The 26,153-nt window shown below is 38.8% G+C and overlaps 1 protein-coding gene across 1 annotated transcript in view; it reads right to left on the reverse strand.

Annotated features, from left to right (window-relative positions):
• Positions 1 to 2,347: 2,347 nt before the first annotated feature.
• The window catches only part of kif6 (kinesin family member 6), a 71,916-nt gene continuing 48,110 nt past the window's right edge, over positions 2,348 to 26,153 (reverse strand). The window contains exons 14-23 of the mRNA XM_063497757.1: positions 16,760 to 16,862; positions 15,445 to 15,500; positions 7,391 to 7,441; positions 6,674 to 6,761; positions 6,416 to 6,551; positions 4,501 to 4,589; positions 3,751 to 3,840; positions 3,480 to 3,612; positions 3,128 to 3,135; positions 2,348 to 2,504 (exon numbers count right to left, since the gene is read on the reverse strand). Coding sequence (XP_063353827.1) covers positions 2,348 to 2,504; positions 3,128 to 3,135; positions 3,480 to 3,612; positions 3,751 to 3,840; positions 4,501 to 4,589; positions 6,416 to 6,551; positions 6,674 to 6,761; positions 7,391 to 7,441; positions 15,445 to 15,500; positions 16,760 to 16,862 — 911 coding nt within the window. The remainder of the gene's footprint in view (positions 2,505 to 3,127; positions 3,136 to 3,479; positions 3,613 to 3,750; positions 3,841 to 4,500; positions 4,590 to 6,415; positions 6,552 to 6,673; positions 6,762 to 7,390; positions 7,442 to 15,444; positions 15,501 to 16,759; positions 16,863 to 26,153) is intronic.

A 26,153-nucleotide genomic window follows, 5' to 3' on the forward strand; every position in this document is an offset into this window, starting at 1 on the left:
CACCCGGTTAAGCAAAAGTCAACAGTCCTCCAGGTGATGCAGGTGACCTTGAAGTATAGGAGCAGATAGTCAAAACACAGTCCTGTTATCAGGGAAATTTGTTGTTTTGGGCAGTCTTGGCCTTGAGTAGCTGCATGAAGGAGATGGTTATTTGGGTTCAAATTAACAACTGCATTCCAATTTCGCATTTGGTCTAAATGTCCATTACTGGTCATCAGGTCTCTCAATTCCCGATGCAGAGCCGTGAGCTTCTCCAAGATCTTATCAATATTGCGTTCAGTAAACACAGTCTGAGTACTCACGGCTTGCCCATGGTCAATCGTGTTGGCCAACCTTGTGGGGTTTTGAACAGCTGTAACCGCTTTCTTTGTTCTTCGATAAGGCAGGTCCGCTCCAGCTCCAATCAGCCAGAATTCTGTTATCATGGTCCAGAATAGGTAGATCTCGTTCAATGCTGTCCAACGAGAGTGTTGCCAGGAAATGATGCAACCGGCCATCTCGTATCCAGCAGCAAACATCTCTGCAGGAATCGGGCTCTCCTAAGCCCAGGCTTCTCGTCAAGAATAGGGTGTCAATTTCGTTAAGGGACCAGTTGATCAAATCCATAAGTCTTTAAGTTTTAGAGAACAAGACTGAGAGACTGAGGGTCAGAGTGAATGCCTGATGTAATTTTAAATCTGCTGTACAAAAACTGTTTTTGCTTATACGATCTCATACAGATCATCTTCAAATTTCAGGGAGACCTAAGAGATACTCTAATTTTTTCAGTATAGCTGTTAGAACTATAGTTGACAGTGGTTTTCCACTTTTTAGGATGGAATTTTCCTGTTAAATTCCAAAGTAAAAAAAGTCACTGTTACACCTATTACACATTATCAAAGAGAAATAAGGAAGCACTCATGAAAAAAGATTTATTACTAATATAAATGGCAAAAGAAAATGGGCGTTGTGCATCAACAGCTATGATCTGTGAATTTTAAATCACAAGGCAGGCAGAGTGGAGAGTTTAAACCTAATATACAAAACAAGAAACTCAGAAGTAAGAACAGCAGTAGTGTGTGTTGTAGCATTGCACAATTCTGCTTCATTTTTTTGTACATTTTAAATAGGAAAATGTCCTGATATTATACACTTTTACACCCCTTTTGAATAAAGTAAAATTAGATGGAAATATGAAAGTCATTTGTTTCTGCATCATTTACATAGTTATGATTCATTACTTCCACAAACTGGAGCAGCCGGCTTCCGACTGGCCGCTCCTTCTTCTGATATCTTGAGACAACATTTGTCAAACAGTCGGAGCAGGCTGTGATTTCCACTCATGACCATTATATCACGTTATTACCAGGAAGAAGCCAGTAACTGAGTGCATGCATTTGACAGCAGGCATAATGTGTGTGTGTGTGTGTGTGTGTGTGTGTGTGTGTGTGTGTTGTATTTCTTGGAGAAGCCTAGTACCCGTGTACCGGGTCATGAGTAATTATTTCAACTGGTAGACGTGGAGGTCAAACTTGAAACACATCACTGCTGATGTTTGCCTGAAATTCAGAAAACAAAGAAAAAGTTACAATAAGCGATTGAGTGGTGATGTTCATTTGCCTTTGCTAATGTTACTACACTTCCCAGAACGCACAAGTGTCTTGGAAGGTGTTTTGGGAAGATGTATACATAAATATAGAAAGAGTAAAAATTGACACTTGGTGATGCCCAAATAAAGTCGAGGAAAGAAAGATAGAAAACAGGTAATGAACAAAAAAAGCAAAAAATAAAAGAGTAAAATGAAAAAGGAAGCAAGTTAGTAAACATTTAGTGGAGAAAGCTATAATGATGGAAGAAAAGAAGAAGAAAAAGTTTAGTTTAATAAACTAATAAAGCAAGACAACAAGCAAGAAGAAAGTCAGCAGTTATTTTCTTGATAACTCTTGAGATTAAAAATAGTTTTTGCAACAGTGTCGTGACCAAGAGAGATAGCAATACATTCAAGTAACACACATGAATCCATACAGCAAAAATACTGTATTCAATATTAATGTTCAAGCAATTATTGAATTAATTCAACCTCAAATTCACTCAGTAAGACTAGCTCCCTCAGTTGTAGTGAATGTAAGCCGGTAAGTAAGGTTTGTAATAAACCTCAGGGCTTTGTGAAAGGGAGTGTCCACCATATATGTATGCTGTCTGTGACCATAATGCAACACTGTGACAGAGAAGTGGAAGCAACAAGTCTCTTTCTTCCCTCAGTGGGCAGTAAACGAGGATAAAGAAAACTACGAGAAGTCCTGAAAGAAGCTAAACTTTATTGTCAGGCCAGCAGAGGGCGGTGTTGAAGGCATAATGCATACTGTGCTTAAGGTGTTTTTTTTGCATGACTGTATCTGTGTGTGTTACCTGCCCTGCTGACGAGATTCTGCCTAGCCCTGATAAAAGCCAGGATGTCAGCATCAGTTTGCTGGTCTCCAGTCAGTGGAATAGAGGAGGATGAGACGGTGGCAGAGGTGAGGGTCCTGAAATGTATGAATAGTTACTGTGACATGCAGCCATCATCATTCATTGCTTTAACAACCCAGCAGTCCTGTTATTCTTGACTGTTCGTAATCCAAAGGTTTATAAGAAACAGGTAACAATGCAGTCTCTGTGCTGGTGGAACAAAAGCACGAGTGTTTAACTGTGATCGTAAAAAGGTAGCTCAGGCAGCAGTGAGACCTTTTTGATTTGTTAGCACAGTTTGTAGACATTACTTCACAAAGACATAAAAAATCATAGCCATGCTCATGACTGAAAAAAAAAACCCACTGCAAAGCTATAAAATCTACAGGTCTATGTTCAGATCTAAGGTCTATTCTGCAAACCGCCGTGCTGTCTGCACTTCAAAAGGTCGACAATAAATCCAAAGAACTTTCAGTTTGTTTTAAAAATGTAAAAAATAAACAATAGACAATACAAGGACTGTGATGCCTCTTATTTCTAAAGAGATATCAGTGAAGTCAAGAGTTCCTCTGAACATGTTAAATGGCAGAACTCTGAGAATATACTGGAAATCAAGCTCTGTCACTTTATTCTTTACAAGTGAAACAATAGAATACATGCACCCCCATAATTATGTTCATTAATCTGTATTAAATCTCACAGGAACTCCTGTGAGATTTAAGAAATGTAAGCATTTTATTTTTAAGTATTAGTTCAACGATGTCATCAAAACTAAAAACATGGTATTACTGTAATAAAGATTCAAAGTTAAAGGGCACACGATAATAAGCATAAAAACCCCAACGTAGCGACATGTGACAAAAGAAAATAAAATATTTTTTAGTAACATGTAAAAATAAATAAATTTACACCGACTGGTAATGTTAAAAAACCCAAGTTATACTTAACAAGGCTGTGTCACTGACACTGTAGGGCCTAAATATGTTGTTCCAAAAGATTATTTTGGCCAGAAATAGTTTACAATTCCTCTTTTGATTGCAATATTTGTTAACCTTTGTTCCAGGCCACTGATTCACATACTTCCACTCAGGAGAAGGGGTGAAGTCTGTCACCTTCCTGTTCACAGGCTTATTCTGCCACGCTGGCACAGCTGATGCTGGAGGTTTGCTTTCAGGGGTAAAACTTCTGAAATTCAAATAATCAGTATGTGTATATATATATATATATATATATATATAGTGTTACATATCATATGGCTATATGCAGTATAACCCATCAGTACCCAGAGCAAATAAATGAGAGGATCAGTGAAGCGTAGCTGACCTGAGCTCCTGAACAGAGGAGATGGAAGGATCTGGATTCAGGTGTCGGCCTGCTGGCGAGTCTCTCACAGTACTGCTGAGAGCAAGAGCCCTAATTAAAATTAGAAGAGTATTTCATGAAGACTGACAGCAAAATACCACAGAACATTATATCATCTGTAGGAAAGTTATAGTTTGCATGCATGTACATGAGCCAACCACCAGAGGGAGCTACAACACAAAAATAGTTTGTAGCAACATTTTGTTAATGGAGTTTCTGCAAAGTTCACTGAGTTAAAACTAAAGCTGCCATATTCTCAGCTCCATTTTTCTAGTTCTTGTACTATATTCCTTATAAAAAATGGTGGTTAATAATTTCTTTAATCATTTTCAACATTTGTGATGAAGTTTATGTCTTTTAGTATTGTTTGGCTCTCTCACATAAAAACATTGTTTTTTTGATTTAACATTGTTCCAGCAACTGTTTGCTATTTATTAAAGTAAAAAAAAAAAGGTTTTATAGAAACAAGCTGCAGGTTGCTGGCTAAAAATCAAGTGTTCAAGCATGGAAATGAAAAGGAAATTATAATATTATTAATAAATCAGTAAAAAGAGAGTGGTTCTCATTATAACTTCGCTAGTTTTTATACGTGTATGATCTGAATGGAAGCTAAAAATGTCTATTTAATACACACATATTAAGAGTGCATACCAGCCGACTGGCCAGACCTTTATTACATCTTTTGCAAGGCTGGGCAAAAAGCAATCTCACCCAAATCCCGGAGCTCGAGGTGAAGATGGCTGTATGGTCCTGTTCAGTGTCCCAGTGTGACTTTGGGTTGCAGACTCTGACTCAGACTCCTGGTTACAAATAATGAAAAGTTAATTTACTGAAATATTTCTGTACCACTTCTCTACAAAAAACATCATGCCAGCCTGGTAATAGTTAAATGCAATGTGGCCATAGTTCTCTTTAAAAGGACCAGACAACCTTAGGTATTTTGTGTCTTCTGTCATAACACAAAGTTTAAGCGATCACATGTGTGCAGAGCAAAAACAGAACGATAAACGGCTGAACAAAGCTGATGAATATATACGGGCACGAAAAAGGATGTCCTGCTTTGTGGACTCAAACTGCATGTGTAAGGCCCGTCTGTCGGATTTCCTCTGCTTCCCATTCGTCACTCAGTGACACATTTCCAAACTTTTCTCAGATGTGAATGAGATATTCTTCTCCATTCATAAGATCAAAACCAAAGAGCGGCAGCCAGCGACGTCTGCTCATCACATGTTGGTGCCTAACATCTTCTATGCAGTTGGTTTCCGAAACCAACCACATGACAGCCATCAAGGCCGAGGAAAGCATGTGAGTGGAGAGACAAGTCTAACTTGGTTTTAGACATGAAATTTTATCAGCTTTTCTCTCTTTAAACTTTTGCAAACATATTCTTTCATCATATGGTGAAGACTTATCTCTTATCTCACAGAGATCACAGACAGATATAGCCATGTAGATACTGGTAAAGTACTTACACATCATACGGTAAAAGCTCAAAAGTTGGTTAAAGGTACATCTGAATGAATTATATTTGAATTTTTTCTAGTATCTATACTTTGGGAAATGATATTAATTCCTCCATCTTTCGCTTTCTTACACTATACTTTACACTGTGAACTTTTTCACTGTGACTTTGACTAGACCATCGCAACACCGCGATGCTTTTCTTTTTCAGCCGTTCTGTTGCAGATTTGCTGCTGTGCTTGGGATCGTTGTCCTGTTCTGTGACCCAGTTTGAACCAAGCTTTAGCTGCGAGACAGATGGTCTCACATTTGACTCTGCCTGAGATGTAGCTCTTGGGTGTTTTACAGTTTTTCTGAGCACTGAGTGCTCCGGACCTGGGGTGAATTTCCTGGGATGTCCACTTCTGCAAAGACTGCGGCATTGTCCTGACACACATCTGAATGCTCCAGACCGGCAAAATGCCAAAGCTCCTGCTTTTATAAATGTGCTCACACATCCTGATAATTAATTAATCAGTAAATTGGATTATCAGCAACTGCTGATAATAAGCCTCTGAATTCCTATGGAAGCAGTACATGGAATTGTATGGAAACTCTATTCTTCACATGTCTGTTAAAGACTGTTAGCCAACAATTTCAATAGCTAAAGCTTTGGCTACTAAAATTTATGCAATATTTATAGCGTTATGGCAACTGTTCTCCACTATGTTTAGCTGGCCTCCTCCACTGTGTGACATTTTGTTCTTGTTAATGCTATCTGCTGGGACTGTCCATCATCTGTTGCTGTTCCTCTAAGCTGCTTTCCAGGCTCTTGTTTGGGTCACAAAGAGTTCTATGAAAATGTCTTTGTGTGTATTTGCCTCCAACATATCTTCCCCCCAGGACCCACTGAGCATGATGTTGAACAGAGGCTGCAAGGGTCACACTGGTGCCATAAAGGCCCCACAAGTCAAAGACAGATGCATATCGACTTACACGACCACAGAGCCCTGCATTAAGAAAACAAACGAAAGAAGACATCCATAAACAGAAAGACAAAAACCCAGAGACAAGGCTAATGTCAGACACACGTCTTTAACACTCTTCCCTGGACTTTACATCAGGCTCCCAGATGCTTTATGTGGTGTTGTCACATGGATAGGTAGAGGAAGGTAAGCTCAGCCACCTGCAGACTGGAAGCTTCCTGGCTCCACCACTTATGGAAGTCCTTCTGGAGCTTGACCTTTGACCTCTCCAACAACAGCTGCAGATGCTCAATCTCGGTCCTCAGCGCTTTTAGACGGCCAACGACGCTTTTGTAACTGACAGGAGAAATTAACGGTACTGAATTCATCTTTTGTCCACGTTACGAAGGATCTGCTTTATCCAATCAATGCAAGCAGGGTCAGCCATAGTAATTCATTAAAAAGCACTACAAACTCACCCTTTTTTTTCTTCTTCAATGTGCTTGCAGAGGTTTTCTTCAGCTGGGTCAAACTCCTCCTCAGACCCTGTGTGATTTTCCATGACACCTGTGGTGTAAAATTGACAGGTTGCAGAGATGACAAAAGAGTTAAAAACAAAAAAGAAACACGGTCATGTTATATATAAAATGACAAGTGCAAGATTAGAAGCTGAGAATTTGTGCGTGTCATGAGTCCATTGGCTTCAAAGAAAGCATTTAAACTTTTGGCCTCGGATAATGGAAACCAGGCTGCTGTGAAGAGCTCTCTGATGCGGAACTCCAAATAACAAGAAAAGCCTTTGGGTGGGAGGTGTTTGCATGCTTTACAACCAGGTTTCCCCATCAAAGGCTTTATATCACTGATCAAAACAGTCAGAATGGAGCAAATGAAGGCGTCTTAGAGCCTGAGCCGCCCAGTCTTTGGCCAGTAAGCTTTCATTCACTGAGGCTTGCTGTAAAAGCTTTGAAGTGGCCACCAGTAACAGTTGAAAAGGGGCCACAATGTGTTCAGCGTTTATCATCCTGTTTTGAGAAGAGTTCAATATCAAAAAGATGATAATAAAAAGACCTGATACTTCCTCAAGCTGCAATCCCAATGCAAAGGCAAGAAATGTGCAGAAATGTGGTGAATTTTAATTGCTTCACTTGTTTGTTGTTTAGATGTTGGTGTGGGCAGAAGTTATAAATAATTTTTACCATAAGCGGCCCTCTGTCTCCTCCGCACATCCAGCTGCTTCTTCAGTTCAGCTGAGAGAAGGAGAACGACAACAAAAAACTTTAATTTCCATCAAGAGACTCAAAGCACATCCATCTCCAAGGCCACTGGGCTTCATAACTTAAAAGAAAGTGGCCTGGATCCACATGATTTCATAAAAGTCAAGCGAGTAAAATTTGCATGACATTGTTTATGAAGAAACATTTTGGATTGTCACTCAACTACTTAAAACCCCTGCAATGCAAAACAGTTAAAACCCATGTGCTGCCTAATACAGGACGTCCTCATTATAACCCAGAAGAAAAAACATTATTTCAAACATTATTCTTGATGATCGGAATTCTTATTCTTGATGATCGGCATGTTTGATTTGGTGAGATATTCCGAAAGCTCTCTCCCAATTTATCTAGGATTGAGAGTTGCACCAGCTAAACTTCTATCCATAACAGTTCTTTCAAATCTCACACTTCGTTTTTGTAATTCAACCGTAATCAACAATCTCACGCAAATCCTAAAGCTCCCTCTGGAGTTGGCCTGTCAAACTCATGTTACAGCGTGAACTACATACAGCCGACTTTTATTTTGTGTGGGTTTATTAATCAATAAGATATGTTAATATAAGATGACATGATAAAGAAATGCTGCTGTACCATGTGAAAATAATCTGTAGGTTTTGGGGCTTTGGGCCTTAAACTGAAAGAGGTAAATTAGTAAAATAAAAACATATATTACTTAATTACTTTGGTGTAGTATGAATCGCCATGGGGGAGTTCGTTATCAGAAGAAAAATCTGTAAAACCTTTAAAAAAATATAGTTAAAAGTCCAAAATGTATGTCCTCCTTTACATTTCCAAAGCCATCCCATGGGCCAGATTGGAATTTTTGCCAGGCCGATTTTGGCACCTGGGCCTTATGTTTGACACCCCAGCTCTAGAGTTACAAAGGGCAATTATTTTGAGTTTATCTAACCTATTCTTCTTAGACATTTGAACCTATGAAGCTATGGATATTTATTTCCAGATGATTAACCTTTTCTGCACATTTCTAACTTCTTATTTTTACTCTTGAGCTCTCTAGACTGGCTTTGCATGACTTACAATTCAGAATAATTCATATTTACCTTATTTATCTTATAAAGCATGTGAGTACAGCCCCTCAGTTCATCCTCTGCCTAAGATCTATATGATCCTCATCATCATCATATCGAGCCAAGAATAGAAAAAAACTGTGTGACACAGTGTTTGGAGGACTATGAGGCCTCACAGGGATTACTTCTATATACAATGACCTCATAAGTTGAAATTTTTCTCAAGTTTATTATGATTATCTACTATACAGTACTGCATGAAATAAATCAAAACAGAACAATAGTCAAGATAGGACATGGTGCTGATTTATAAACTTCCATAGTCCTCTAAATGAAGTCTTCAGTAAGCAAAGAAGCAACAAGAAGGAGGCATTTGGGTGAATGTTGATTCTTGTGGCTATAGTACACTGTTCACATATGGGTAAGTCATTTACTGTATGTCTGTTTTGCTGAACTGAAGTTTTTAATTACATTGTTGGAGAAATTGGTAATAAACCGCTTCGGTAGTAGAAGACAGTTGTAAGTAAAGGGACAAAAATGTCCAGGGATGCTTTTGCCATAAGACAAACACAGGATACAATTTCATGTTTATTTCATGTTTAGATCAGAGCCAGACTACGGGATAAAAGCAGTGTTGAATGGCAGTATCTTCTGTGGTGTTTCCATTAAAGTCCCACAGGTGTCATTCACTTATAGACACTGCTGTGCTGCAGCTCTTTGTATAATACAACCCTATCTCAAGTGGAAATCAGAAAATGGGAAATCCAGATGAAGTATGTGGGGAAAAAAAGGGGTGTGGGTTTCTGTAACACCTCACATGACGCCACAAAATGGTTGGATTAGAGCTCTTGCTCGGCTTTCTCCTGTGGAATACTTTAAATCTGTTTGCAAAGTGCCCGTGTAACCAGCTCGTCTTCCAGGACCACTTTTCTGAGGGTTTCAGTAGACAGCAGAGACATGAATGGATGATGTGAAACATTACAAATGAGCAGCCCTGACACAGTGTGCCCATGATGACAGTGTTTTTCCAAATGCCTATGGAGTATGAAGCTGGGTTGTGTGTGGGTAGCTGAAAATGTAGATGTACTGAGACGCCCTGTGGCTTCGCATTGTGGTGAGGTGGGCAGCCTGAGACTTCACTAACAGACACAGCTCTCTCAAACATGACCCACAACCCCTTTCATAATAACATAAAAGGATTAAAAAATATTTATGCCATGACCACGCTATGATGACAGGGTACAAAAAAGGGGCAAGGAGCATGTGAAGGCAACATAAAGAGCACATTTTTTTGGATGCCTTTTGTGTTCACTCTGATCCGTACATGGTCATGGCCAAAGTATTCTTTAACAGATCTGTTATATTCGCCCGAAGCCCCTGCATGGCCCCACCCTTTTATTTAGCCATAAATTTTCCAAATATCTTCTGTGTAAACTCATCACACATCTCTCTTAAAGGCTCGTGGACTGCACCCAAGCAACGATCTCTTTAAAATGGGTTTGAAAAATGAACTAAAAAAACTGCAGTTCTTCTAATGTCCACTTGAGGTGGGCTACAAAAGTGAGTACTGTATAGACTCCTATGTTACAAATCAAACTTTAAAGCTGAACTAACCATCTTTGCAGCCTAGAACAAACTTTTTTTTAAAAAAACTTACCTGTTTAAATTCTTTTAAGGAATAAAGTTTGTATTATTAGGGACGTGGATTCTAACACAGCCAGTGTTTTTGACACCTTTCTGAATACTTTTAATGCAGCTGACTGACAAAAATATGGCTCATTTACAGACAATCCAAGAAATACGTTAAGTATGCTCCAGTTTTAGTTGGTGAAATAACTGTCTATGGATCCATGTCTTTGTCTCCTGCCTTCCTCTGCTTACCCGGTCACGGCAGATGGACGTCCCTCCCTGAGCCTGGTTCTGCCGGAGGTGTCTTCCTGTTAAAAGGTAGTTTTTCCTTCCCTTTGTCGCCAAAGCTCTTGCTCATTGGGTGTCATATGATTATTTGGGTTTCCTCTGTTTTCTCTGTATTATTATTATAGGGTCTTACCTTACTACATAAAACACCTTGAGGCAACTGTTGTTGTGATCTGGCGCTATATAAATAAAATTGAATGGAATTGAATTAAACTGAACTGCATGTAGCCATCCAAGCTAACTAGTGTCCCATTCAAACATGGTCACTTCTGGCTCAAACAAAAAACAAAAACAATCAAAAAACAAGAGAGAAACAGGTAAAAAGCTCCAAAACAACACAATAGGTGACAGCACCACTGCTACATCTAACTTTTATGTACAGTCTCTGACTGAATCAGACAATCTGATTCAATGATTTTGACCAGGATTAGACTAATAACCTAAACAACTAAATACCATACCACACCTACCATAAATGCAGCCAAAGTTAGAGATAGAAAATGTTCAATAGTGACTGTGTGAACTGTGTTTACAGTAAAAGACTGAATACTGGCCAAGGGACAAATATCTCTTATTTCTTTAGGATCTGCAGGGTATCAGTGGGAGGGAGGAGACACCATATACCCAATATGACTCTGGTTTCAAAAGGGTTAATGTACAACAGATTTACTTTTTTACCTGTTCCAGCAATGATCAGAGAAATAAAACAGAATCAAAACTTTTTGGTCACAAAAGCCAGTTCAAGTCCCAAAACAGACCAAAACAACAACAACAAAAATCCAGGATATTTGTCAAGTAAAGGTGGGGTGCAGACTTCAGTGCTTCTATTCTCCATCCAGGACAAGGCTGTGAGCTCAACACCAAAAACTCTTCCAAACCACACAGGGTTTCCCCCCCACACCACCGTCAGTAGACGTGCTGTCGACTTTAAAGGCTGGTTTCAAGCTACAAGCCTCAATAAATATTTGGTGATTTTTGTGGCTGGGAGGTTGAATGTGATATGCCACATAAATACCAAAGTGAGGTGAGATTTGAGCACCATACGTGCAGCCCAGCTTTCCAGCATCTGACCTATGTGTAGATGAAGAATAATATCCACAAAGTAATCTGGTAAATGTTTAAAATTCACAAGACAAATAAAGAACCGCAAGAACACAGGAAGCAAGATTTGTTTCTATTAAACAGAGAGCTGCACTAAACATTCTCCATTTTTGTAGGACAGCTGGGTTCATGCTGCTGTTGACTGAGGCTTTGACCCAAACTATGGACTTTTTATAAACCACTTTAATATACGGCTGATAGCACAGGAATTAATCACAGAAACAGTCTGCATAGTAAATTGCAGCTCATGTTAACAAAGACTACAATATTTCTCTTTTGGTATTTGTTCTAAAAAGTGTGGCACATCTCCGGCTCCATACTCACTTTTCCTGCATCTGTGGGTCACTTCAGCAAAGGTGAAATCAAAGTGATACCAAAGAAGGTGTCACAACCTCTGCCCAAATTCCTCAACAAAGTAAGAAACAACAGAACTGCCCCACCAAGGGATGTTGAAACTGTTCTGAAAACTGGAGGCGTGTGTTTCTAGGGACATTATATAAGAAATCTGGAATTTAGAAATTTTTCTCAGGAATAAATATATAACCAAACCACTTGAATATTCAGAAAGCGCTAATGATTTCGATTTAGGACAACCTCCTGCCTCCACAAATATGCATTTGGAACTGTAGCTGCCCTGTAAAAATACAACAAACTATTACTGTGCTGCAGAAAACAGAAACAGAAAACTGAGACATGAAACAAAACACAGGAAAACTGAAAGGCATCACCAGAATAACTATGAAGTAAAACAAAGAATGAAAAGACTCAAAGATTTCACAGAAAAGCTTGCAATCTGGTAGAATAAAAGAAATCAATACAGTAATCCAAGAAAAATCCAACAAAAACCAAAACCAACACCCCCAGACTAAGACAGCTGGGGTTCTTCTACAGTAAATTAAAATAAATAGGAATGTTCAGAATGTATGTTCTTATACAGTGGTTTTACTGATCTAGGTCAAATCTGGACATATCTACAGCAGCGTAGCATTGGCAACAGACTAAACAGGATATTCCAGACGTCCAACTCCCTAACAAAATGTTCTGGTTCCTCCAAGAATTTCCCAATCCAGATAACATATATAAATTCTCCTTTTCCAAATTGGGAATGCTCAGAAACCTCCAAAGAAACACAAGAGCAATGGCTTTATTCTGAGCTCCATCCTGATGTCCAAACTGTTCACCCTATGTGTAAACCTGCATTCATGACCTCATTTTCCTGACTACTGCTCAGATCTCAAGTACAGATGATGACTGAAACATAGATTGACAGGTGTATCAAAAACTTAGCCTTCTGGAACCATGAAACCACGGTCTCAGTCTTTGAGGTACTGATTCTCATTCTCGCCGCTTCACACAAATTGCTTTAGTGGGAGCTCAGAATCACATCAGTCTCATACTCCTGCTACAGAAGATGTGCATCTGTGACTTTCTAAATAGATATCCCTGGACTCTTTCGACCTATGGTCTCAGAATGCATCTCTGCAGTAGGACTGATCTCTAGAGTCATAGTGAGGCCAAGAAATACAGCATAAACTAGAGACTGATGCTTCCTCTAACCCTCAAGATGGGTCCTTTAGAAAAAAGCACCTCATATTATCCTAAAAGTTTCCATGTTCTCCTTTAACCATGAGACACAGGTGGTGTAAGGTTTCCGAGCAAACCCTCCAAGATGGCAGGAAAACACAGCGAGCCACTTTCCAGCCACTAAAAACACCATCTCTCATCCAGGAAGAATGCAGCTCTGTGCACCTAAAAATGTAATAAGCTTTGACAGCATTGAGATGTTTGACTAAGATGAGGAATGTGGATAAATTAGTAAAAATCCAGTTTTTCCTCGCTTTAGCCTCACTGTGTGGTCTGCAGAACACATTTAAAGAGTTAATAATCTGCATGCTGTCAGGGTTGATTTCTGCATGACATGTGACATATTCGTCTGTGTCAGCACCTCATGCAGTGAAGGCTAAAGACAAAAAAAATTTAATTCAGAGGGTGATAAGTGTACACTGGCATGTGTGATGCTAACGGGCAAATGCTACTAAACCACTGAGCGTGCTCAGAGGCAGCGCTGATGCCAGGCGTTGGTGTAAACCTATCCATTTCAACGGCATGTGAAATGAGCCACAGACAGAGCAGGGAAATTTATAAATGTAGCTTGCAGTAGTAAATGCAAACCAGATAAAAACACATTTTAACTGCTCTGAGTTTACTGGAAAGTTCAACCAAACATTAATATCATTTAAACTCACTGCCAGCGGCGACAGGACTCGGCTTTTAGTGTTTCTGTAAACAGCAGCAGGTTATGACACAATACTGAGCTTCTAACAAGGCATCTTTTATGATTTCTATATTAAAGTGCACCTTCTCTGCTTTTCCTTTTTTTCTGTATGGAACAGCTGTAGGAGTTTTTTAAATGAAGTTTTTTTACCTGTACAAAACTGAAATCAAAACAGCAAAAAATAAAAAACACAAAAGTAACAAAAGAAAAAAACAAGAGAGATTAGTAATAACTAATAGTTAAATGCAGAGAGGTGTATAAACACATGGTGAGTGAAAAAGAAGAAGAAGAAGAAGGTGACTCAGTGCATCTAGCCTACATCAAGAAAGTTAGCACTTGGATGTTTTCAGATGTCTGTTGCTATTTAACGTAATTATTTTAGCTCAGTTCCTGCATTCTCAGAGCATTGTTATCAATGGAAGCCCCATCTTGTGTCATAGAATGTCGTGTTACATGGAAGTATGACAGACTCCTAGTTCAGCTTGTTTCAGGCAGAGAATGAACTCATTAACCAAATTTACAACACTTAAGAATTATTTTGAATTATGACTCAATTAGAGTCCAGAAATAAAAATATTTACTTGGAAATAAGTAACAAAGTGCAAATGAGACTGTCCCTGTCTAATCTGCACTTTGGGTCACTTGTGGGCATTTAGAAGACACACATTGTGTAGCGAATATAGTCCCAGACTAACAACATAAGGCTTAGAACCACTCAGCTTTGGCCTAAGCCAATGCCAAGTTTACCCGTTATGGATATTACACAGAAGAGCACAAGAGTAAAAAGCACAGGTTGGAATCTTCAGTAACCGGAAATTCAAATGTGGAACTCTTCAGGCCTTTCAAAATGTACTAATTTGACACTTGTTAAAACAACTGACCAAAACTAACTAAATTTGGGAATATTCAAAAGTAAAAACACAAGACAACAAATCCAAGAAAAATAAAACCGCATTATTGTCACCTATTGTCAGACAGACACAGGTGAAGTTAAACAATATTAATTGAGCTGAGGACATTATGTTGCCATAGTAACAACAGAAGCTTCCCAACGTCAAATCAACGCCCTTCCAGCTTCTTCCTTATACAATTTACAGTGGTATAAAAATAAGATAACTCGAGTAAACACAAAATGCAGTTTCTAAATAAAGATGTTTCTTATTAAGGGGGAAAAATCCAAACCTACATGTGAGGAGCAGCAGCAAACACTGTTTTTACACCACTGTATCTCCGAACACACAGAAAAAGAAAAAACCTTTTGAAACATATAGCGAAAGGCTATTGCTATGAACTTCCAAACTGCTCGCTCTTTGGTCTTAGCTTGCTTCATGCTATGTTAGCTCTTCTGCTGCTGATGTGTGGCGAAGTAAACACAGAAGAACACACCACTAAACTAAATGGAGCGTCTTATCAACTGTATCTCAGTTTCCATTAGGATGATCAAGTCCTTTTGCACTGCTTCCCAGCAATTTGCTCTCCAATGTGTGCCTTTCTCTTGTTTTGTGTATATCCCTCTCTTCTGTTTGCTATTAATTCCTGATGATGTCTTTACTATTTATATCTTTGTTTTGAATAGAGGGCTCTATTCTATTCTATGACAGAAGACTGCACACCTGAACATTACGCAGGTCTTGAGTGAGAATGAGAAAACTTACTGATTCTGTTTCTGGCTTCATTCAGTTCCTCTCCAAGTTTCCGGGCCTCTGCAGATCTGCTCAAAAGAATCAAAGAATTAAAAGCAAAGTTCAACCCCAAAAATCGCATTTACATATGCTTCCTCTGGCCTGTTGTGCTGTTTATACATCTGGATTGTGGAAATGTCTGGCATCTCTTGAGGATAGAAAATCCATTGAAAAACAATACAGCAATAATGTGTCTTTACATAAATCATTACCTAATCATTCCCTTAATTTGAGCAGTTTTTTGTAGGACTATTTTCTTTCTACTGAAATACACCCACCAGCTATGCAGAAGAAATCCTTGAATGGGACATAAAGGCTTAATATGTCAAAAACAACTATGCAGAAACTGTTGAAAGTGTTTGCACTGTTGAAATACTGAAACACATTTTTAAAACCTTAAATCTCTCTCTAGGTCTCGTTTTAATAATCCTAATGAAAATTATCAGTCCTGCTTAGTGGTCAAGTTACAGTGCATTCATGCTTCACTGAGATAAAGAGGAAAACAGGCTTTCAATCCAATTTCTTCTAAAAATTACTCATTTGACTTTTGAAAAATGTTTTGGTTGTTCAGACCAAATGTAAAGCAAAGCTTTTTCTCTTTACTCACACATATACAGTCACTTAAATGTTTCTGGAATTCCACAAATGTGGAATATAAAAAATAGTTGTAATCCAGTTACAATAAAACAGCTTCAGAACTTATCAAGAATTTCTCTGATTTCCTTCACTTTCCTCCAGGTCCTCTTCTTTGTCTTATTCTGTTTCTATATCAAAGTGAAGTAGAGTCACATGCTCCTCCATTTCTGATTCTGAGAATTCTGGAAATGGAAAAAAAAAAGACGTGCCCACCTTGACTGATCCACCCAAAACTTTTTATGTCCAAAATGCTAACTTTAAGTTTCTTTAAGTTCCATACATAAGTACAAAGTAAAACGTAAAATTTAATGGAACTCAAACAAAAGAAACTACCTTATCTGGAATACATATTTCCTTAATGATTAATTATCTGACTAAATAAACTTTTGATTTTATATATGTAATTTGAATTTTACTCAAAACTATTGCTCCGTGTTTATGAGGGCAAAGAATCATTTTCCTGAGTGAACGTGACTTTGTTAACCACATTCATGTGACCACTCAGACTGATTCCTGATGTTAGAGAAAGAGGTGCACGAGAAGAAAACGATATCCTTGAAATGCTGAACTTTGTGGTACTGCTTATACGTTGAAGTAGTCTGCCTTAATTTGGGCATTATCAGGATAATATTTTGTTCTACTAGTCATTAACCTCTGTTTCAGCAGACTCTTGTTGTCTTCAATGGTTAGGTGATCTTCATGGTCTCTTATGAAGATCTCAAAGGCCTCTTGTTTTCCCATTGACAGCTTGGGGCCTGAAAGAGAGAGAATAAAAATCAGCACTGAGATGCACAGTGTGCTTTATTTTATGAATCATAAACACTGTGTATATCAGCAGCTCCACGGTAAAAAACATAATCTAACTTGAGCACTCATGCCAGGTCCTGCTGTGCAAATGTGAACATGTTCCCACATTCACCGGTACTCGACTCCAGTCTGGGAGCCAGATGTGCGCTACAGAGCTCTACTGATATGGCTGATTATCGCGGCATTTGATGATTAGCGAGAACATAAACACAAATATAAACAGCAGTTCTGAACATGTCAAGATTGCATAGCGGATATACCCCACCCCTCGCTGCTCAACCTCAGCAGTGCATCGCACATCAGGAAACATGATGTTGAACTTCCTGCTCACTGCTCAAGTTTTTATTAAAGCTGTACACATCTGCTTTAAATACTGCACTTCCACCAAGGGGATAAAACACAACACAGCAGAGAGTGTTGATTTGGTCTCCCTCTGAACATGCGATTGAATTAGAAAGGCTGGATTGTCAATTTTTTTCTCAGGAAGATTCCTAAAGGAGTGAAATGACCCAGAAGCATCTGTGTGGTAACCATTATGCACCATCTCTGTGTCCAAATGCTCAATCACCTGGAGTCTAACTACAAAGCTATGGTTAGACTAATATAAACACATTAGCAAAGGAAGGATGTTTATTTGTAGGTTAAATAGTTCTGAATAAAAGTTCTTGTTGAGATTCCTGATGGGTAGAGGCAATTGTCATCATATGGCAGAAAGAAGACACCAAAATCTGACCAAACTCGACCTAAGAAAATCCTTGAGAAGAGCCCATCCACAAGATGACGTTAATATGTCACTGCATGGTTTGGATTACTTGCTTGAAAAAGTTCACATCCTGACCTTAAATACTGACACTGCAATCTTAGTCAGTCAACTGCAATTTTTTTCTGAAACATGAACTTGATGTTGCCTCCTTAAATAACACAATCTGAGATCAATACAGATTATACTGGTATTAGGGAAAAATCTTACAATTAGTACGCTGTTATTTTTCATGCTATTACATGATAATAAACCTGTTGTAAAACCTTTATTTCTCTTTGTTTAACACAAAAAGCTAAACTTGTATGTAGACATTAAATGACTGGGAGCTATTTATTATTTATAAATGCTGCATGTATCATGGTGACTGGAATTCACTCTAATTTTTTTTCTGTTTTATTAAGAAGGCAGAAAAACAAGTTGTTGTTTTCCTCTCTGTTACCAACTGTTTTCCAACTGTTCCTTGGAAAATCCAAAATGCCACCATGATTTCCAATAAATCCCCGCACCCCCCGTTAAATCTGTGGACTTATCCGTTCTAACCAAAGACATTCGTACACAGGACACTAACTCATGTGAGATTAATCATGGGACAGTTAGGAATGTTGTTTCTTTATTTTTGGAAAGTCCTGATTAAAACCAACTTGGACGTGCGCTACAAGAGCCAAACTCTACAAATCAGCATGAGGGGTTCTTGAGGGGAAATGCACTCCGGTCGACTCTTGTAAAAACGCAGCATTCCAGGAATATCTAAGGGTGATATAACATCATATTATGTTGTGCTCACAGAATTTGTGGGGTAATGAGATCACACGGTCCTCAGGCCAACTTTCCTCATTTTTCTTTTCCGTGATCCAAATGCAGACAAACCACAGAGGTTTGAATGTGTTGTGACAGTTGTTGCTGCTTCAACAAATTTTAGAGGTGAAATGGCAGCAAAGAGAAGAAGCTAGGAGCTTTCACAATTATTTTGGGGCGAATTTTATGTTCCTACTGCACTTTCTCACTCACCGAGGTGTCTCCATTTGGTCCAGATCACAGAAACGTGTGGACGGCCTGCTCGGCCTGCTAGAATCATCAGCATCTCATTACAAGCTAGCTGGATTTACGTTAAGATCTAACTCTCGCTCAAGACTCGTCTCATTTCTGGTTAATTCAAGTCTTCAACAGCCTGAGCCACAACAGGAACACCTTGTCTTTCCATCAGCACTCTATGAAAAGAACAGGAAGGAGACACTGTACATCTGTACCTACATAAGACGCTAAACACTCCTATTAGTCCTGTTTTCATTGTACAGCAAACGCAGCAGAAATCCAGTTCTATGACGTAATGTGCGCAGAGTGCTTCTACAGAGACAGTGGTAATCAGAAAACCCTTCCTAATGTCCAGGTTCTATTATGTGTTGGCTAAGCTAGGAGGCCAAGAACAGAAGGAAAGAACAGAGTCTGACAGTATGGCTTTCAATCATCACAAATGGTTTCCATGGAAAGTTCATCATCATTATATTTACAGTGCATCTTCAGGGGACAGTGATTTTCATCCAGCAGCTGCAGCAGCAGGACCCAAAGATTAGACCTGAATTGAAATGTACATAAACAGTCAGTGACCCTCTGAGCATGAGGACATGATAAGTGTAGCGCATTTGTTTTAAATTAAGACAGAATAAAGAACAATGATCTAATGTGCATATAGTTTGAGTCTCCAAGTGGGTCATGGAAACCAGCCGCTGCAGATGAGAAACATATGATATCTGCTCTATTGTTAAAGAACTGCGTCAACTGTGTGTCCCTCTGGTATTCTGCACATTCTGTGTATTTCATAAAAAACGTATTTAGAGCACACATAAGAAGACGCACAAGGGCAGCTGTATTTTTCTTATCCTTTTTTCTCAGTGCGTTACTTTTAAGTCTATGGGTCTAAAAATTCAATAGTTAGGTACTGATTTACTACTGTGGCATATAAAATAAAGGTAACAACAGAAATAATAAGGTTTTTGGAAAGAGTGCTAAAGTGCTTTGCAAAGAATAAGAACATATAATAAATAAATCCAAAGGAAAAGCAAGTTTTGAGCAAAACAAACAAAACCCTTAAATAAATAAGGGTCCAAGCTGGCTGAGGGAGGTGGCATTTTCTGAAAAATTCAATTAAATTCAATTTTCAATTCAATTTTATTTATATAGTGCCAAATTACAACAGCGCTTTATATTGTACAGAAGATAGAGAGGAAAAACCCAACAATCATATGACCCCCTATGAGCAAGCACTTTGGCGATAGTGGGAAGGAAAAACTCCCTTTTAACAGGAAGAAACCTCCAGCAGAACCAGGCTCAGAGAGGGGCGGGGCCATCTGCTGCGACCGGTTGGGGTGAGAGAAGGAAAACAGGATGAAAGACATGCTGTGGAAGAGAGACAGAGGTTAATAACAGATATGATTCAATGCAGAGAGGTCTATTAACACATAGTGAGTGAGAAAGGTGACTGGAAAGGAAAAACTAAATGCATCATGGGAATCCCCCGGTAGCCTACGTCTATTGCAGCATAACTAAGGGAGGATTCAGGGTCACCTGGTCCAGCCCTAACTATATGCTTTAGCAAAAAGGAAAGTTTGAAGTCTAATCTTAAAAGAAGAGATAGTGTCTGTCTCCCGAATCCAAGCTGGAAGCTGGTTCCACAGAAGAGGGGCCTGAAAACTGAAGGCTCTCCCTCCCATTCTACTTTTAAATACTCTAGGACCAACAAGTAAGCCTGCAGTGCGAGAGCGAAGTGCTCTAATGGGGTGATATGGTACTATAAGGTCCTTAAGATAAGATGGGGCCTGATTATTTAAGACCTTTATGTGAGGAGCAGGACTTTGAATTCAATTCTGGATTTAACAGGGAGCCAATGAAGGGAAGCCAAAACAGGAGAAATATGCTCTCTCTTTCTAGTCCCTGTCAGTACTCTTGCTGGAGCATTTTGGATTAACTGAAGGCTTTTCAGCGAGTTTTTAGGACTTCCTGATAATAATGAACTACAGTAGTACAGCTTGGAAGTAATAAATGCATGAACTAGTTTTTCAGCGTCACTCTGAGACAGGATATTTCTAATTTTAGAGATGTTGCGTAAGTGGAAGAAAGCAGTCCTACATATTTGTTTAATATGTGCATTGAAAAATTCAAAATCGCAAAGTCTTAAATAAAGTTGATTAAGAATAAAATAAAATTAAAATTAAAATTAAGGGATTCAGAAATTTCTTTTTTGTATAAATGAAATAAAGTAAATAAAAACAGATACTATAAATAAATAAAGCTATACAAAAAGTTAACTGTCAGCTAATAATAAAATTCAAAAATCCTAAAGTATTCTAAAATTAAAAATATTTAAAATGGAAAATAAATAAATAAGCAAACTGGGGAAAGGATGTTTCTAAAAGATATATATTTGAAGGCATAGGCAAAAGTAGGAATAAATCCGACATTTTCTGATATGAAAATTATAACTATTAGGAAGAAAACCTGTGAAATTAATAATAATAATGATAATAAAAATACACTGATGAAGGGAAGCAATATTCTGAAAAACAAAAGGATGAGATATGTAAGATTAGACTTCAATTTACATGAAAAAATTGGACATATAGAAAAATGAAAGCCAAAATAAATAAAGATAAAAAGCTGAAATTCTAATCCACCAGCCTCTGTAAAACTGCTGTTTTACTGAATGAAACTGCAGAAACAACAGATGTTGCCGGTGGCTCAAAGCTCGTCTAATTCAGTGTGTTATTATGTTCTGAATCTGCCCATTTTATGACAGTGTCTCTTTAAAGCTTGAAATTAGAGTTAGAGCTACAGTTATCAGGATTCCCTGTAATCTTTTTTTGTATATTTTTTCTAGATAATCTACAAAATATTGTTTTTTTTCCTCTTCTAAATTTGTGCATTTTTCCTCAAAAATCTAATCTCAGAGTTTGAGAGTTTTTCTCAGAAAATGGTCTCTTTTTAAACAGAGAATAAAGAATGGACCTCATAAATTTGTAGAAATGCAGCATGAACACCAAAGTCTAAAAAAAACAAATAAATAAATATTGACCCCAGCTGTGCTCCACATAAAAAGCATTACAACTGTAGGAAATGTCTTCTCTGATTCTCCTGTAAGTACTCAGTGTGGTCTTAAAACCTGCTTCCCAAAGTTACAGAGTCTCCCTGGACAGCATCAGGCGGAAAGAGTCAGGAATTTCTCATGAAGTGTGAGAAAATTGGTTGAACATTCCTGAGTGGACGTGTAACTACTGCAGGATCTGGGGATTTCTGAAAGGGGGTGTGCAACCTTCCCCACAACAGAGTGGACAGTACTAATACTGTTGGCAAAACTAAAAAATGTAGTCATTATATAGTCTGGTTTAAGAATGAAGTCATCTACAAACACCATCTCAGTCTGTGACTCCACAGCAATGCTAAATCAGTCTTGGTCAGCATGCCGTCCACCATTGCTATAATCCTCCAGCCTGGAAAAGGGCACACATTTATTTTCTTGAGGCAAGAATGCTGCAGCCTCCTTATTTCTGATGTAAACCAGAAGTGCCTTTTTCTTCTACAAAGAGTACAAAATGCTACAAAATTGCTTAGGTCGTCATCAATGATGACTCAGACATATGTAGCACCATACCTCTGAGTCTTTATGTAGCACCAAACCACAACAACAGCTGCCTCAAGGCATTTTATATAGTAATGTAAAGACCCTACAATAATATAAAGAAAACAGAGAAAACCCCAACAATCACATGCCCCCCTATGAGCAGGCGCTTTGGCGACAGTGGGAAGGAAAAACCTTCCTTTAAACAGGAAGAAACCTCCAGCAAAACCAAGCTCAGGCAGGGACGGCCATGGGCTGCGACTGATTGGGGGTGAGTGGATGAAGACAAGACAAAGACATGCTGTGGAAAAGAGCCAGAGATTATTAATAACTGCAACAACATAACCGCAAAAGGAACAAAAGAAAAAACAAGAGAGATTATTAATAACTAATAATTAAATGAAGAGTGGTGTATAAACACATAGTGACTGAAAAAGGTGACTGTAGAAAAAATACTCAATGCATTTACAAGGGCTCAACCACAGTGGTTGAATTTTCATATTTAACTTGCCACAGATTTTTACACCAGATGCCCTTACTGGCACAAGCATCCCTCCAGCGTTGCTCTGTGGAGAAAAGAAGATACTTCGAGAAGGAAAGCCATTTCTGCAGCACTCCACCAATCAGGCTTGGATGGTAGAGTGACCAGATGGAAGCCACCCCCCACTAAAACTTTGTCAAACTGTGACAACCCACATGGAGTTTGCCAAAAGGCACCTTAAAGACTCTCAGACCATAAGAAACCAAATTGTCTGGCCTTATGAAACAAAGACTGAACTCTTGGGGCCGAATACCAAGCGTCATATCTGGAGGAAACCAGGCACCACTCATCACCTGGCCAATACTATCCCTACATTGAACATGGTGGTGGCACCATCAAGCTGTGGGGATGTTTTTTTTTTTCAAGGGAAAGATGAATACAGCAATGTACAGACATCCCTAGCACACAGTCAAGATAACAAAGGAGTGGCTTTGGGACCCGTCTGTGAATGTTCTTGAGTGGCTCAGCCAGAGACCAGACTGAACAGCTCTGGAGAGATCTGAAAATATCTGTGCACTGATGGAGCCCGAGAGTTCCCAAAAACAGGTGTGCCAAGCTTGTAGCATCATACTCAAAAAGACTTGAGGTTGTAATTGCTGCCAAAACTGCTTGAACAAAGTGTTGAGCAAAGGCTGTGAATACTTATGCACATGTTATATTTTTGTTTTTCATTTTTAATAAGTATGCGAGAACCTCAAGAAAACACTTTGTCGCTGTGGGTATTGTTTGCAGAATTTTGATGTGAAAATTTGAATAAAACTGATTTTGGAGGCTTTAACATGCCAGCTGTGGATCAGCTGTAGTTGCAATGATCTATGATCATCAAATATATTTTCACAGCTGTTAATATACCTGGATGGACTGCCCAAGTAAAACTAAAAGGAACCAGAATCCATGGAAGTTCATGTCTCACAAGAGAGAAAGAAAGAAATAAAATGGCCTTTTGGGGCCGAATGAAAACAAATCTTCTGCTGTGACAGCCCATATAATAATGTTAACTGCATATCAGATGATCTAATACATATGGAACATCATTTATCAGTGATTTTAAAAACCCCTGTTCATGGTCTTTGTTCCTTCTATAGTCCTTTATGGACAGACTTGAAGTGCGTATTTTGTTTTCAAACAGGCTCTTCTGGTCTTATTACTGCACCGGGCACCATGACACAAAAATGTCAGAGAGGATGAGAGAGCTGTGGTTAGCAGAGACAAGAGCGCAGGCTTGGTTTGATGAGTTTCTGGCTCATACCGAGCCCGATGGCTATGACCAAGCTCGTTACAAGGGCTCAGGTTCATCATCACACTCGAGGCTCCACTTAACCAAAATTAAGCAGGAAAAGCCAAATAAATGCCGCCTTTGGCTGGAGAGCTCATCCAAAAGCTTAACTGGCTTAACCTCAGCATTCCCCTTACATTTAAACCAAGTTTATGTCCAAAGAAGTTATAAGTGAACAGACTATCAAAGAGAAGCTGCAGATGAAGTTTCTACTTCTAAAGCTGCCACCTTTGGGTCATTATTATCATGTATCTTTAAAGTTTTAGTTCATAAAGGCTGTCAACCACACTTAGGCTGCCAGTTAAGTAAAACAGTATGGTTCTTTATTATGTACACATTTGCCAAAACAAAAGAGTAAATATCCTCTGGCATATTTACTTATGTATTTATGCATACATTTTTGGATTTGAATTGAGAACTACAAACAAATTACGTATTTGGCATTCATAGACAGGATCTCAGGGCACACTCAGAGTAAGGAGGGTGTTGGTTTTAAGAATCTAATGCAGTCCTTTCGCCTTTCTGAATATGACTGTTAGAACGCACAGTTAAAGCTGACAATGAGGTGACAGAACATAGTTAGCACAATGAGAGTAATGTAAAGATTTCAAGATCATCTCTTTGTGCAATTCTGGACAGTATGGCTGCTCACTCTGCAAATGTTCACTCATACTTGTGCCTGTGCAGTGTGTGCTGGATCTCTTCTGGATCTACACAGAAGTATAGAAAGTTGTAGGAAGGCAAATTTGGCAAGTGGTTCAGGGGCGTCTGTGAAGATTGTGTTAGTGTCGTTTAAAAAGAAGTCTTTCTCAATATGTTTTGTACAAGCATTTGCTGGCAAGCACCACTCTTCGATGTCGGTTGACAACCTCACGCTGAAAGACTATATTATAGTGCACAATACGCATGCTTCTTTTCTTGCTGCTCAACTGAGTCACTGGCTTCAGGATTGGAAACTGGTCTTGTCTACTGAAAACTGCTTGTTTGTAGCAAGAGCTCCTATCACTGTCATCCGTGGGTGTTGTTTGATAATGTGCGTACCATGCTTGACTTTGAGAACCGTGGGCGCACAATACAAATATTCAAATTGGGACTTCCTGGATGGGATCTGGGCAAGCAAGAGACAGCGATCTTGAAAAGGAGATTAAACATATTTTAATCAGGTAATCATGAAGCTCATCTGGCTTGGCAGCTTCTCGTGATACTGAGGATGAACTGGATGTAGAAAACTGCGAGCAGGACTTCTGGAATAACCTTTTTGGCCTGCTTCACAATGGACAGTATTTAGCAGTTCGTTTTCTAATAGCACAGACATTCTGTCTCTAAATTAAGTGGATGCTTTCTCAAAAGTTGTCAGTCTAGGTTTAGTGTCCTGGTCACATCTGCATAGCGTCTCTTGTATTTACATTGCAGAAGTCTTGGCTCACGGCCTCGGCTTCACGTTCCAGTCAGTATTACAGGTTTTTAACTCATCAGCTTTTCATCAGCAACAAATTACAGGTTTAAAATACCGTACTGTCCTTTTAATACATATAATCCTACTCATGGCATTGTGTAGAAATAAAGAAATGGGTTCTGGTATGTCAGACCCTTACCATGCAGTAAAATCCACAAATCAGGAATTTGTTATGGCCCAGAGACACACACAAAAGGCACAGTGAAAATCTAAAAGACCACAAAAAACAGCCTGCATTCCAACCGAGAGAGATCACCTGTCTGTAGGCTTAGCACCTAATTTTTCAAAGCTTAAAAAGAGTGAGTGTGACGCTTAATGGAGTCAACATCTGTGAAAATTTGATTTAATTCATACAGTGCTTTATTAGTCCATGTGGGACAGGACCTGTTCTGAATATTTTGGTAAGCGTGAACAGCTATAGTACTAGGTCAGCTCTATTTCTGAGGAATATTACCCAGCCAGTTTTCATTTCTTACTTTTAGTCTTGAGCACTGATAGCTCACATATATCAAATACCACACCACAAGTGCAAAAATGAGATTGGTTTCACTCTCAACATGTGGACAAGTGGACACTTGTCTTTAGAAACACTGA

This window comes from Pelmatolapia mariae, linkage group LG16_19, assembly GCF_036321145.2.
Source record: "Pelmatolapia mariae isolate MD_Pm_ZW linkage group LG16_19, Pm_UMD_F_2, whole genome shotgun sequence".
In the NCBI taxonomy this organism is placed as follows: Eukaryota; Metazoa; Chordata; class Actinopteri; order Cichliformes; family Cichlidae; genus Pelmatolapia; species Pelmatolapia mariae.